The 15,738-nt window shown below is 39.1% G+C and overlaps 1 protein-coding gene across 1 annotated transcript in view; it reads right to left on the minus strand.

The window, feature by feature from the left end:
- Nucleotides 1–15,738, minus strand: part of MYOM1 (myomesin 1) — a 161,178-nt gene that overhangs the window by 21,972 nt on the left and 123,468 nt on the right. Inside the window, exons 25-28 of the mRNA XM_082852834.1 lie at nt 14,865–14,979; nt 5,404–5,560; nt 3,293–3,399; nt 3,131–3,175 (exon numbers count right to left, since the gene is read on the minus strand). Coding sequence (XP_082708960.1) covers nt 3,131–3,175; nt 3,293–3,399; nt 5,404–5,560; nt 14,865–14,979 — 424 coding nt within the window. The remainder of the gene's footprint in view (nt 1–3,130; nt 3,176–3,292; nt 3,400–5,403; nt 5,561–14,864; nt 14,980–15,738) is intronic.

Genomic DNA, 15,738 nt, shown 5'->3' on the forward strand with positions numbered 1-15,738 from the left:
TCTCTGAGTAATGGGGCCATTGTCCGGGGAGCACTGGCCACCAGGATGCACACACAGAAACAGCCCATGTCCTGTCAGACCACCTGGGCTTATGCCCAGGTACCAGCTGTGTACATCTGGTCTAATTACTTAACCTCTCTGTGCCTCACTTGCTTCATCTCTCAAATTAAATCACCATAGTAGTGACCCTGTTAAGGTCATTGTGGAGTTTGATGACATTCTGTTTAAGCACCCTATAAACAGCATATAATAAATTAATATTTTGGTGACTCTTCCTTCAGTTGTTTAAACAACACCCTACAACCACCAATTGTATGTTATATTTACACCTAAGAGGACATACCAGATAGATATAATTTATGTATACGTGCTTGTGTGTGTCTGTACTCATAGAGTATAATATATACAAGTGCGATAATAACCAATGTCTACAAATAAAAAGATATATTATGCAGGATGTTTTTGTTTCTGTTTTTTTTTAGGTGAGAAGTGTATTTATTTAGAGAGATACACATTCCGTAGACAGAATGTGGTCCATCTCAAAAGGCGAGAGGCCTGCAGGATGTTGTTGATACTGAAGTATATCTCCCACCATCCCCCCCATATACCTTGAATTTTAGATATATATATATACACACACACACACACACACAGACATATATATTCAAATAAACTGCCTCTCTACACTGCAATTTAGTATCACTACTGGCAACACAGACTAGGTTATTTTCTATTTTTAGCTTTAGATATTTTTATTTTTTCCTTCTGCTCAGCCCTAAATTTCCTTAGGCTCTTTTCTCTGGCAGTTAATTTGCTCCAGCAAAATATCTGGTATTTGTAGGTTTAAGGCATATGTTTAGTGGTTTTCAAAATATTTTTGAAAACAGGAGAATTTACTGTGCCAAGGGATGAAGGAACAGCACACTCTTTATTATACTCTGTAAGAGACGAGACCAGTTAAGACCTTACAAAATCTCAAGAAAATGGCTTATGTGTCCACATATGCTAAAAGGAAGTGGGTATAAATTGAGAAATTGGATATGCTGCTTTGACCCTATCATCAGATCTCTGAAAATATTCACACAGTGACCTGGCTGATCCAACAGTGGTTGGGGAGAGAAAAGTACTGGAGCTGTGATACTTTAAACATTGCTTCAACGGGTTCACGGGAGCTACCTCCCGTTGGGAGAGTCATACCTGCGCATCAGAGTTTTCAACACATTTTTGGGTTCTCTCTGTGCTGACCCAAATGCCACACCTGATCTCTAATAGTAGGGCACCTGAGTTTGCTGCTACCCCTTCTCCTAGAACCAACAACTAAAGTGATTATGCTCATGCAGAATGAAATATCTCAGCATAAATGACAGTGACAGCGGGCAATTACTACTGGCAAGTCCATATGATCATTGAACTTCAGGGAGGCTGGGCACCTCCAATTCAACAGTAACACCCCAACTTCTCTCATCTCCATCCTCTAAGCTAAATGTAAATGTGTTTGGACCAGCTGTTGCCTAGACACTTTGTCAGTGTTTACTGTCTGACTAGATTAGATTAGTAGGTGCTGCTGTTTCTGTTTCACGTTGTAGACAGTGCGAGCATTCACAGGGTCCAGCTGTGCTCGGCACGGTGACCCTCTCCTCCACTCCCCTCTTCATGGCCCCGGGAACAGGAAGGGAGGACATCAGTGTGACTGGCAGACAGCTCTTCTGCAAGTGGGTTTTTCTAGGTCACTCTTCTGTTTCAATTAACATTTATATTTTCCCTGAAGAGTTCAGGATTAACCAACGCCCTGTTGATTGTCTCTCACAGCCCCTCTATGTCGTGGGTGCTGTGAACAATTACAACAGCCGTTCCTGGAAAAGAAACCAGGCAATGGGGAAATTGGGATGAGGTGCTCAGGTTCACAGAGTACAGAAGAAGGACAGTCCAGGCCAAACCTCTGCCTTCCATACAATTTTAAAAAGAATAACTTTTAAGATACTATTCTTGGTGTAACTTTTCCAGTTTGATGCTGAATAAGCTTACAGACGAGAAACATTTCTCCCCTAGAATTCAGAAAGCCTGCTTTCTGCATTCACACTCCACAGGCACCCCCACTGTGCTTTGTTGAATAAAGTTGGTTTTGAGAACATTCCAGCTGAGGCCAATAGTCACCAACACCCAGCCTCACCATCAAACATGCATTCCTTGGGAATGTGAGAGAGGTCAGACCACTAGTTTTAAGCAGTGTTTATTTTTTAATCACAGCTCTGCTGAGAATTTCAGGAAAGCTGTAGACCTTCGCCCTAGAAAAATGCACATCTACAAACACACAACGTTTTGCCTATAGTTTGGGGTCATAGTTCCCTGGGTTCCTGAAACTCCTGTATTAGTGAAGAAGCTATATTTTAGGGATTAAGGAATGAAAAAAATTCCTGATTTAAAAGAATGAGTGATGCTATCACTCTTTGTTTTTTCAAACTCTAAGGTGTAACTTTCTGGATGCTTCACTGCTTTGGCCAGTGGGTACCAATGGGCAAGAGATCCTATCAGGCCAGTGGAACTTTCTGAGTATCGTTTCAGACTTCTTTCTCTTCTCTTAGGTGACAACTCTGGAATTTAATCTTTTATGTAGAAGGTACCTCATTGAAGGGTTTTTAGATAGTTCATAGGGATTCTTTTTCTGATCAAGGCATCTTTACCTTATTTTCCAGGAGTTTAAAATGTTAGGTACTGTCTTTATTTAGAGGTATGGTTCTTCTATTAAATGTTAACATTAAATTGCTTAGGAAGAGATCAGTTCGCCTAAAAGACATACAAATTAATGTATCCAGGAGATGTGTGTGTGTGTGTGTGTGTGTGTATAAAGTTCCAAAATATGTAGGCAAAAGGTTAAGAATGTAATTGGTCAGCTGTTACACCTATGTAACCCGATAGTGTTCTATGTAACAGAGCATGGGATGTATCTTCTATGTTAGTGTTCTTTGTATCTCTGGAGAACAATGACAAAGATAAAGGCAGCCCTTCGGAAAGTGCATCTGCAGCTACCGATATATGCTCCATTATATGTTCTCAAGAGCCTCTTCTCTCGATCCTGTCAGAAGTGTGTAGCGGGATGGCTAAACTCTGTGAATGTATTGTGGACACTTACTTGGGAACTTGTGTTCTTGGCTGAGAGCAAGTAAACGTTTCAATTCTGTAGGGAGAAAAAGAGAACAATTAGAGCTTGAACTACTAAAACAAAAGTCACTTGATCCTTGGGAATCACTGAGAAATCAAAGCAGACTCGTGAATGAACTGATTTTTCACTTACCTTCCTCATCTATCAAGTAGCTTGACGCTATTCCATCAGTGTCTGTTACATCGCAGGAGTAGATGCCCAAGTCTTCCATCCCGAGGTCTTTGAAGGTCATTTTCGTCCTTCAGAACAGAATAATTTTATAAGAAGAGAGGCCGTGTGGGGTCTGAGGGCCTGCACCCTGCCGGTCTCTAGGCATTTGCACGTCCGCTCCCTTCACGTGGAGCACTTGTTCTGTCCCCCTTGCTGACCTAAAGCCCACTCATTCTTGCTGCTTCTGGGAAGACTTTCCTGACCTCCTCCTATGGGCTGATGGTAACGGGAGGGGGAGCTGGTACAAATCTCCCATCCCCAAGCTATGATGCGTATCGATGCACATCCCAAATAAAGATATTTTTAGCTGATCAACCCTTGCTGGGCAGCCTGAAATTTTTCTTCTTCACAGGGCAGAACCTCCCAATGCCTCTCTTATGTCAACCCTGCACTTCCTGTTTTGGTGGTTATCACATGGCATCAGTATTGCCTAGTTCATTAACTATATACCTCCACTGAATGCCTTTTGGGACGAGATCTGTTTTGTTCACTGTTGTGTCCTCCGGCCTCCATACCTTGTCTAGCACATAATATGGGCCTAATAAATACTTGTGGAATGAATGAATGAATGGGTCAGTGGTCTAGTTCTCTTTGTTTTCTAACTTTGGTGAGTCACATTGCTGGTCAGGGTCTAAGATCACCCAAACATTTATAGGTTAATCAAGGAAAAAAAATTTATAGTTTGATTGTCTTTCCTTTGACCAAAATTATGTTTCACTTCAAGGACCTTACAGCATAGTTACAGCAGAACGTTTTTTAATTATTAACATATTCAGTATTTCCTTGCTGTTTTCCAACAAAATTACTATTTCTTTCTTTTATTTTTGAGTTATATTGGGCTTTTGTAATAGAAATAATACTTAGGAATATTTTGCTTTACTAAATATAATCCAATCTGGTTGGCACTATAAAGATATGAAGCTTGACAAGTAAGGTGAAATAAAAAGAAATCTTGAGGCTGAAAGGAAGTAACAGATCATAAAATTAATCTCCTTCACTGTCTTCTATTTTACAGAAAAAGAAATCCAAGGTCCATGTAATTAAAAGCTGCCCCAGGTCACACAGCCGGCTCCAGGTAGAGCCGGGACTAGAGCTCATCTCTCCTGTGCTTCCCATACAGAGTTCTTTCCAGTACAGTAAGTATTGTGTCACTCACAAGTGGTGGTGAAAAAGCAGAACAGATTATACCCAATCCATTGAATTTACCATAACTTGAATCAGCAAGTTCTTCCTTAACCCCTCCCCATAAGCATCCTCACCATTACTTAAGATTTCAAAATTCTGTAGAATAATGAGAATCATCTTTGAAGTTCACTTTTGTGCCAGTTAAAGCTTTTCTTACATCATAAACGATGCCAACTAAAAACTGCTGCTCGCCATCTGCTTCTACAAGGATGAAGTCATGAGCCACTGCAGTCGCTGACCTTCAACACACCCTGAAAGGAGTTCAGGGTGGAGATCAGGAATGAGGCGCTCTGTGCTCTGGAAAAACTGGCAGAACAGGCCTTCTAGTTAGGTATTTTTCAGGAGAAGATTTTATGAGCCCAGTTTCTTGTATCTTCTCATATCTAGAAAAGCACTAAAATCATTGATGGAGACATCGGCTCCTTGTGACTAGCAGCAAGCTTCTGCCGAAATGTGTGCTTTGATTGCACGTTTCCCCCTTCACCAAAATCACTTCTATACTGACTTTCCTCCTTACCTTTTCGGAGCAGTTCCTCAGAGCTGTCTGAGATGCTGTCTCCTGGGCTATTGTCCTCATTTTGCCCCAAATAAAACTTAGGTCATAACTCTCACATTGCGCTTTTTTTTTCAGTTGACAGTGAGACACATATGAGAAAATACTTTAAATGGACTAATGTGAAAAGTATTTTATAAGGATTGTTATTTTTTAAGGTTTATACTGGTTTTCACTTTTTACATTTCCAGTTATAAAATATTTGTGATTTCATTCTCTTATTTGAAATGGAAAGCGTACTTCATCCTCCTTTCATGAAAAGGAGACCCATAGTTAGGATTGAAACGGTGCGTACTTGTTGCCTTTGCTTTCAACCTCTAATCTTGGAGACTCCTCTGTGGGGACATAATCTCTGGACCAGGTGAACTCAGAATTTGGAGCCATCTGATCACATTCGAAGTTCAAGGAAATGACTCCATCATCATCCACATTTACAACAACTTCTTTGGTTCCTAGAAGATCAAAAACAAGGCACTGATAGTTCCTGGTAGAAGTCAATCACGTAAGAATTCCTTACCTTGGGATCCCTTACTGTAGCCTTAAAGCAGGGCCTTGAGCCTGTGCAAGCAAAAAGCCCCAACTGCTCGCTGCAACTGACAATCCTGCTACAATTCAACTTTTGTGTTGTGACAGAATTAAATGAATGTACCATGTTTCTTAGGTAGTGCTAACACCATGGACAGTACTGTTTGTTCAGGGCTGAAGAAAATTGGTTGATGTGACCCCTGGGACAGTTACTGGATTATGTTGACCATAATAAGAAGGACAAGGCAGCCTTGGGAGAAAGGAAAGTTGAATGGTCCTTATCAGGGCCTAATTCATGACTTTTGCTTCAATATTACCCATATCTAACTAGTCATCAAGAAAGGATAGATAAGAGATAAAGAAACCAAAGGGAAATTGAAGGGGAGAAAGTAGAGGTAGTAAGAACTGCCTATATTCACATGTTCAAAGTTTGTAAATCATTTAAGAATGAAAAAAAACTCCATGGAAACAAATTCTGCTGATCAGGTAATCATAAATTAATCTAAAGATGCCATTCTAGATTAGAACAATAGAAACCTAGAAATGACTGTTATTGAACTTTATGGAAATGAATTTCAAGAGATTCAAATGTTTCAAGATTAGTTTTTGGATTTTAAAAGAAAACAATAAGAATGTTTTGAGGGATTTTTTTTGAGGGTTATAATAAATTACATCTGCATTCAATATAGCAATTCAGAGTGTGTATAGCATATAAAATGTTCACATCTCTGCCTAAATCCAATTTAAAAGGTAAAATGCTCTTCTCAAATTGCCATTCATTCAATTACCAGTCTACACTTAGTTTGTTTCCATACATTAGGAAAAATATATTTAATTTCAGAAAGGTATAGTTTTATTTTTTTTAAAGTATAAAAAAAAATCTTTCAGTAGATACTTCCCAAGTATGTAAGATTTTCTCTTCTAGATTGCATCATTCAATAAAACTTGTCAGGAGAAAAACAATTGCAAGACTCCTCCCAGGCGAAGGGCAAAACAAAACGAGTGCCTAAAGAGTGATTGGTGACATTAGGATGTTGGTTCCTAAGCCTGGCAGTTGGTCTAATTTGTGTCCTTATTGATAGTAGTGTGTGTTTCAACTATAAACCTCCAAAAAGTGATTTTTGACACATAGAAAACTTAGAGAAGACTAATTCTAGGAGATTTAAAAAAATTACTTTTTAAAAAATAAAGGGTTATTTTCACATTTGGCTATATAGATAAACAGAAATAAAGATCAATTAAAGATTTAATTTTTCCTAAGTGAAATGTCTCCCATGTATTACTTTATTGGAAGTCACAGACCATGTTTTATTTCTATTCCCAGTAACACATGACTAATCCTTACATTAGGATTAATGTATAACATTGCTGTATAACAAATAACGAACAAGTTACTTAAGAAAAGACTGACACCTAAGAATGCTGAGGTTTAGATGGTATTATAATACACAGTTAGCATAACTGAATCACAGAGAGTATAAATGGAAAATTTTCTGAATATCTGTATTGTTATAAAGAGGAAAGGAGAAGTAATGAAGTTGACTAAACCTTTCTTGCTATTTACATAATATCTATTTTGGAGGCATGACAGATTGTTCATATTAATCATTCATTGGTTTATTTGTAATCTCTTTAAAAAGGAAGTGAATCATCCATATGCCTGCTGTTTATTATGTTGGAGGTATGACTTAAGTTTACAGCAGAAAAAAATATTGCTTAGCTTAAGAGTCTTGATTTTTATTAAAGTGAAAGATTTGACGTTTCTACAAAGGAGTCATAAAACGGAAAGCATGTGAACAATATAATTAGCTTGGCTTTTCTCTCAATTACATGGATAACCTTTGTACCGTAACACTTCACTCATTTGGAATCTTGCCCAAGACCAAGAAGTAATGAAAACAAGTCTCTAAGAGCCAGTGCTGATGTGACAAAGTCCATGCACTAGTATTCTTGAACACTCACTGGTGAATTCCATAGACCGTCACTTGGAATCTCTACTTAGCTTGAGATGATTCTAACAAGCTTAGTTGGTCAGTTTCTCTCAGTAGATTGAACCCAAAAAAGAGAGGAAAGTAAGAAGCTACTATCATCAGGAAAATGACAGCAGGAGAGGAAGCAGAAAACTAAAAAGCAGGCACAAAGACATTATTTAGTAGAGGGACAAACAGCTCCTCACCCCATAAGACGTCACTATATTGTAACACTGGGCAATAAATAAGGTGGATACTTATGGCTCTGAGTCATTCAGAAAAAGGTAAATGAGATTAAGTATATTGCATCCAAGAAGTATGAAAGGTAGGTACTGAAATGTGTAATCTATTTTACGAGAATTTTCATCAAAGAGTCTTAGAATGAAATTTTAAATAATTGATGCTCTAGCAGTAAATTCTCAGGTAAATGGAACTACTGGGTATTTAAAACAATACCTTTTTCAGGTTTCTGAATGACCAGATTTGGTCCCAAACCCATGCAACTTAGAGAATAGAAAAACCCTGCTTAGTTGTTGTCTCAATTGCCTCAGCTATTAAGAGGAGGATATAGAGCTGCCTCACTGAATTATTCTGGGCAATTAATTTTTGTAAAGTACTTGGAGATCTTTTGTGACATATGAAATGAAACAAAAGATGTTATTTTTAAGTCCCAGGCAATATGTGTGTTTCCACTTTAACCTATGAGTTTTACATCATTACTTTGTAGCTGGGTTCTAATGTAAAAAAATGTAATAATTTATACTTTTAGAAAACAACATGGTATTTTTTGAAAGTCTTAGATCAAAATTTGTGATTTGAAATTAAGTAATTGTCTGGAGGGGCAAAATAAAAAGTAGGGATTAGATGTAAAGTCAACTAGTATCTGAGTGTGCTCATCTGTGCAGCTTTTCTTGATTAATCATATCAAATCAGGACATGGTAGACAATACCTGTAGTGGATAAAAGAGAGGCATGAACATTTCCTCCATTTATGCTCACATAATTGTGGCTATGATGGGTGCTATTTGTTGATTTATTTAAATAAAGGGAAAAAAAGTTAAAACTCTCTTCCATACTTCTGTTTTAAAAATCAAATACTCATTAAGATGAGTATTTGATTAATTTTCAGTTTTCAAAAAGTTGCACTGGTTGTTTATTTTATCAAGAACAGGGTTACATTCTACAAGGGCAGGGCTTTTGTCTTTCATATTTTCCATACATATTTACACATGCCAGGCACTGGACTGAAAAAACAGATTTAAATGAGAAATGTCAGTTTATCATTGCAATGTTTATTTTATTGGAACTAGTCTTATTAAAGCTTAAGCATAACACCAATATTTTGATAAACAGACAAGATAAAAAAAAAAAACCAACAAAGAAAACATTCTAGTCGCAGTGGGTTTCCTACTTATGCTCAGAATTTAAAGCTTGATCTCTTTCCTGACAAACAGTGATGCTGTCAACTGGCTGAAAGTGTCACTCTGAAAGTGATCATAATCACAAGATTTTGAAAAGTAAAATTTACTGAAAATAATTGAAATACTAGTTTTCTAGGCATATTTCTTACACTCCACAAAAATTCTCTTTAGAAAATAATGTTTAGTCAAAATAACTTACTATTACAAAGAAAGAACACAGTTTCAACTGTATAAATATAAAACAAGGTTATTGTCTTAAAATGATTATGGCAACAAGTTATCTTGTTCCCTCTTTGTCACATGAATTACAATGCTAATGCTCTCATATTCTTTCAACATGGCTTTTGAAATTCAAAGCCTTCTGTTACTGTTCAGCTTTAATTAATTGGTTAACATAGTTCTTTGAATAAAAGTGTTTTTGGAGAGTGACTTAGTAGACCAAGTATTTTATAATAATACCTATAATGGGAAATGGAATTGAAGTTGCCTTGGAAAAAAGGTAGACTCTTCCTGCATTCTGGGTTTATATATAGAGGAAGTCATTTTTGGAAAATACATAGATTCATAGATTCCTCTCTGTGTAATAAAGAAGGTAATTATGTTAATCTGGAAAGGACATTTTTTCCACATATTAAAATCTAAGAGGAATTAATAGTGGCGTTCCTTAAATGAAGGGATCCTGGATACATCATGGGCAAAAAATTCTAGTGAGATTTTACAAAAGATACATGACACTGAAATGGATGATTCTTTTTATAAGTGCTCTAGGAACACCAAGAGCAATGTAATGACAGCATTTCTAAGAGGCCCCAGGCTAGTCCACAGCTACACCTGTGGAGATTAACCTGGTGCAGCGTCAGAGTGAAAGGGGTGCAGCTACAACACCCTCAAATTTTCTTTTTAGAATGTCCCACGGCCTGAGTTTTTGCCAAGCACTGAGCTGCTGTCAATCCATGGTTGAACTCATAAATGTCTAAAGAGACACATTCACTAAATTTGACTGAAACATGAGCAGAATGGTTCCGATAGTTAACAGGCAGGCAGCAAGTTTGATGTTCTGCTGTCAAAGTAATGGAATCCCTATGGATATTCTCATCTAGATGAAAGGCCATCTCACTTTCCTGCAGAGTTGAGCTGGGAAAGTGGACCAAAGTTTGTCAGGACTTAGATTTTTCTCAAAAACAACCTTTGAATCTTTTCAAGAATATGAAGAATTCAGTTAAGAGCAGAGGAGATTTGGCTATAGAAAATGAAGGAGATAATTCTGGTCTGAAAAGGAATTAAGAAGAGTTGTCTCTAGTCAGCTGCCCCAACCCTAAACAAATCCTTAATGAGGACATAGAGGAATACTGGATTGCGTGGAATGGCATTTTAATAGTCCCTCCAGGCTTGCCACTACCCCCAGTAAGTGAATGGGTTAAAGTACGGCCCAGGGCTAAAATGAACTTTTGGGAAATTAACTCCAGCCCATAATAATAAAACTCCAGCAAATAATGATTTTAAAAAGAGATAAAATTTAAAAGTGGGAATTCATCTCACACATTTCATAATCTAATGTGAGAATTTTCTCGTATAATTTAGTCTTTTATATCTGCATTAATAGGACACTTTTATAAGTTTTATTCTTTGCCCTTCTCCATGGTGTGCGCGAGTGTGTGTGTGTGTGTGTGTGTGTGTGTGTGTGTGGTGTTTAAAAAAACTGGAGAGTAGGACAGAACAGAAGCAGACAGAAGTGAACAAATGTAATCGGCTGCGTGTAACGCTGAGGTCCCCTATGTGGAAGACAGGACCGCTGGCTGACCCACCAGCGGTCCTGGTGCTACATCAGGGCCTCCACTGGACCTCTCCCAACTCACCCTTCATAACCAGGGCGTTCATTACGAGATATTAGGGTTAGGTTTACACACTGTGGCTGCAAAACAGAGTCACACTCTCTCGCCAAAACATGGTAGCCATTCATTATTTTTTTCATCTATAAACCAGGTACTAGGCTATCGACATATAGAGAGAAAATAAAGTTCCTATTTTGAAGGAGCCCACAATCTAATGCACAGTTCACAAACCTTGAATTTCATACTTGAATTACCCAAGGAGTTAAACAAACAAACAGAAATGAACCTATGCCCAGGCTCAGTCCTGGAGACTCCGATTTAATTGGTCTGGAGTAGTCTAGAATGGAGTCAGAATTTTCAGAAAGTTCCTGGCATGATTCTAATGCAATGTACTGTCAAGGTTGAAAACTACTTTGCTAATGGGTGAAAGAGAGCAGATAGTGAGCAAATATAAGTGAAGTTTTCTAAATTAGCCAGTTGAGCTAATCTTTAATAGTCAGCCTGGCTTCCTGCTTCAGAATCCTTCAAAGCTCCACCTCAAGGCCACTGAGCCTTCTCAGCCCTACCAGGTTCTATAACCTATCAATTTTCAGAAACTGGGATTGGTTAGTAGGTTGTCAACTCAATCCCAGCTCATTATTCCTTCTGGAGCTCCGTTCTTCTAACCTGCCTTGCTCTTGGTGAGAAGTCCTAACTTCCAATAACTCAGTTCCTGCCCGGGACTCTGCCTGGGTCTGGGTTCTCCTGCCCCTCACCTCAGTTCTCCTGCCTGCTGCTGGGTCTCTGGTAAGAACACCTGCAGCCTGTTCTGCCAGTTATTTGTTGCCCTCCAGATCACCTGCCACACCTTGGCAGGTCTCTCTCTTGCCTCCCGTCTGATCTGGTTCACTTTGTCTCCACCTACAGCCCAGACCTGATACAATCAACATAGATACTGTTTGAAAAATATCAAATATCAAGACTAGAAGTGCCTCTCATGTACCAACAAATCTACTCTAAATATTTTCCAGCTTATTCTTCTTACAGGCTTGTTTAGCTACTAGATTTCTTGGTAAGGCACAGCACACTTAGTCCATTTTGATCCTCATTACCAGCACGATCAGACTTTGCAGTAGTGGCTGAGCTACATCTGCTGGCATTTTCGTCAACTTCAAAGGGAGATCGTCACCCTACCAACCCCAGTGGATTAGGTTAACTTTTAACTGGAATTCAAATTGCACTTGAGGTATCTTGTTAGGTGTATTTGAGGTTTGCTGTTACATGATAAGCTTTATTCTCTATCTGAAATTTTAGTAATGTGTTCCAAAAGGAGTTGTTCTTCTGAAATAGCAATCCAAGTTTCATGTTCCAAACCTTGAAACTGATAACAGATCCCATCCCCCCTCCAACCCCGGCCCCAAACATTTTAGCATAAAGTAAATACATGATTAAAAGTAATATATTGGTATTTAATCAAGTTAATAAATACAGACAACCTTAGGCTACATACAAGTTTTTACAGGGATTTTTGAAGCCCTAACACCTGTTTATAGCCTATTCATCTATGGGAAATATTTTGTGAACCTCTAAGCTCTCATCATGCCATGCTGTAAACTGTTTTTCCACCAGCTCATAAGCCCAGTGGGCGGTGACAATGTCACATTACTCTACTTGCAGTGCCCACACAGCACCTGGCATGAAGCAGGTGTTCAGGAAACACATAGTGCAGGAATGAATGTGTCTGTTGCATATGGAACCAGCCTCAGTGTCCTGGGTTTGGGCTCCTTCATGGCGATGCTTCAAGTCAAGCATCTTGACTCTGTGCCTCCCGGGATTTTTTCCTAGGCTTGAGCCAGTGTTTCCCGAGCGGGTTAATCTGCTGCTGTTTAGTCTGCAGCTGCTGCTTGTAGTTATATTCTGGGAATGGAACGGCCACAGAATGACTTTAGGTGCCTTGTTCCAAACGAGTGAAACAAAACTCTCCCCCAGGAGCTCACCAGCAGACTCCTTTCTGATGGTAAAGTTTCCACCGTGGTGGCTTTACTAACATCCTGACTGGCCACCTGCCATTCCAGGGGTTATTGATGAGAAAACAGGAAATCAATTTAAGCTTTCTTTAGTCAATCAGATTTGGGTTCCACTGCTTAAAGGGTGCTTTTAACCTATCAATGACTAGATAGTTTATTTGTGTAATAATCTAAATGTTCTTACAAGGGCAGCCTCACAGTTGGGCTCTTCTGCATGTCTATTGGCACCCTAGATATCTGCACAGTTGGCACCTGAAGGGTCTGATTTCTATAGGAATGTGTGTCCTCATGTCTTCGTGTGTCACCTTTTACCTGGCATTTGGGCTCCTAGCATTTTTCTATTTTCTCATGAAGTTTTGCAAAGAGTACTTATATGAGGTATGGCACTCTCTCCAGACACACGTACCACACTTTGGTACAAGAAGGTCACTGCTGTCGTACCCGGTGCTAGAGGGTAGTTACAGGAATAGATGAAAGCAGTTTATGAAGTAATAGGATGAAAGGGGCAGGTACTTCCTCAAAGGATACATTAGATATTCTTTTCAAGCATCATTAAGTGAGAGCAGAGTTTTCTATGTTTACATTCTTTGCTCATCCTAAAAACAAATATTACATTATATATCTGCTCTTATTTCAGTCTGAAAATAGGAATGGATTAAAGTGAGAGTGCTTGGACTAGAATGAATATAAACTTAAAATAACTGGTTAATACTTTTTTTAAATCTTTTTTCATTTCCAGTGATTTCTTTCATGTAACTTTAATGAACTGAAATTTATAACTTTGAAAAGGAGATTAAATGACAAAATAAGTATTATATAATGATCTGAAACTACTTGCACAGCGAACACTATAAACTTTGTTCACATAACAAAGGGAAAGACTGTCTTTCCTAGTTCAATCATGGCATCTTGAAACTGGGAAGTGAGACTGCCTCAACTCTACAGATCATTCAATTAGGACCGCTGTTAGTTTAATCCAGGGGTCAGCAAACTATGGCTTGTGGGCTAAATCTGGCCCATTGCCTCTTTTCGTACGGCCTGCAAGCTAAGAATGGTTTTTACGTTTTTAAACAGCTTTTACAAATAAAAAGAAGAGGGCTTCCCTGGTGGCGCAGTGGTTGAGAGTCCGCCTGCCGATGCAGGGGACATGGGTTCGTGCCCCGGTCCGGGAAGATCCCACATGCCACGGAGTGGCTGGGCCCGTGAGCCATGGCCGCTGAGCCTGCGCGTCTGAAGCCTGTGCTCCGCAGCAGGAGAGGCCACAGCAGTGAGAGGCCCGTGTACCACAAAAAAAAAATAATAATAATAAAAAAATAAAAAGAAGATTAATATTTCAAGACCTGAAAACTAGTTATAATTCAAATTTCATAATGCATGTAATGTATCATATTACATAATGCATATATCAAGCACAATAAAGTTTTATTGGCACATAGTCATGCTCACTAATTTATGTATTGTCTGTGGCTGCTTTTGTGCCACAGCAGAGTTGGGGATTCTTACAGGGACCATATAACCATAGAGTTGAAAATATTTACTATCTAGCCCTTCACAGAAAAAATTTTCTGTCCTCTGGTTTAATTTAGTAGCTACAATTATATAAACCCTACTTTTGTTTAAGGATCATGCTTGCTACCTGGGCTGTTCCAGCTTCCTCTGTGATGGGAAAATATTCTTGTGGGAATTAATGGCCGTAGTATAATAGGAATAACGTCCCAGGAATGTATGCTTTAAACAGTTGGTCCAGGAAGCATAACTTGATCAAGAACTTCCCTGTTTTTAAGTATGAACCAGAGTAGCCCTGGACCACTACAAACGTGGCTCACCCCTGCCCTAAGGTCCTGGGATGGGGTAAATGATTGTCATGTCCTACGCTCATTCTTATCAATCATTCGTCTAGCATACAGTGATGATTTTGAAAATGAGGAAAAGCATAGAAGTAAGGTTGAATGTTACTTTGGTATCTTACACAGATGAGACTAACGAAAAAGTAAAAGCCTACCTGGACGGGTTTCTGCCACAACAGGCCCAGCAAGGTCAGACGGCTTCCCGACACCTGCCTGGTTTACGGCTCGGACTCGGAACACATAGCTGACACCCTCTTTGAGGCCTTGCACCTGGAAGAAGCAGGTATAGCAGTGATGGGTGCTTTGTGTCATTTGAACAGAAGTGCCCTTCCTCTGTGGTGGCAATTCAATTATACAGCACAAAGGGCACAGGACTTGGGTTCTGAACGTCATTATGTCAAAGACTGTGTGGCTTCAGCTAAGACTTTCTTCTCTCTGGACCATGTGTAAGTAGAGATTTCCAAGATCCGTCGAAACTCAGATGCTGTTTCTTTTTTAGATAATTTAATGGCCACCAGCATCAGAAACAGAAGACTAATACAGGTATGCTTTAAAGGAGTTAGCCACCTTATTCTTTGGTCAAAAGACAAATTACAAAGTGCTCAGGAGAGCTTATATGCTGCCCTTTTTTTCCTGATCCTTTTGAGACGTTCCATGAATAATTTCACATAAAATTTCTGACAAGAGAGGGGAATTACAAGCACGGATCACAGATCATGGATCACTTTCTGTTTAAAAGCATGTTAAAGCACTAGAACAAAAACAAACAAAAATTGTCCCTATAAATATAATACAGCTATTTCTCACTAAACAGACAAGCAGGGACTTCCCTGGTGGCACAGTGGTTGGGAATCCGCCTGCCAATGCAGGGGACACGGGTTTGAGCCCTGGTCCGGGAGGATCCCACATGCCATGGAGCAACTGAGCCCATGCTCCACAACTACTGAGCCTGCACTCTGGAGCCCACAAGCCACAACTACTGAGCCTGTATGCCACAACTACTGAAGCCCATGTGCCTAGAGCCCGTGC

This window comes from Leucopleurus acutus (genome assembly GCF_964270905.1).
Source record: "Leucopleurus acutus genome assembly, chromosome: 13".
Lineage (NCBI taxonomy): Eukaryota > Metazoa > Chordata > Mammalia > Artiodactyla > Delphinidae > Leucopleurus > Leucopleurus acutus.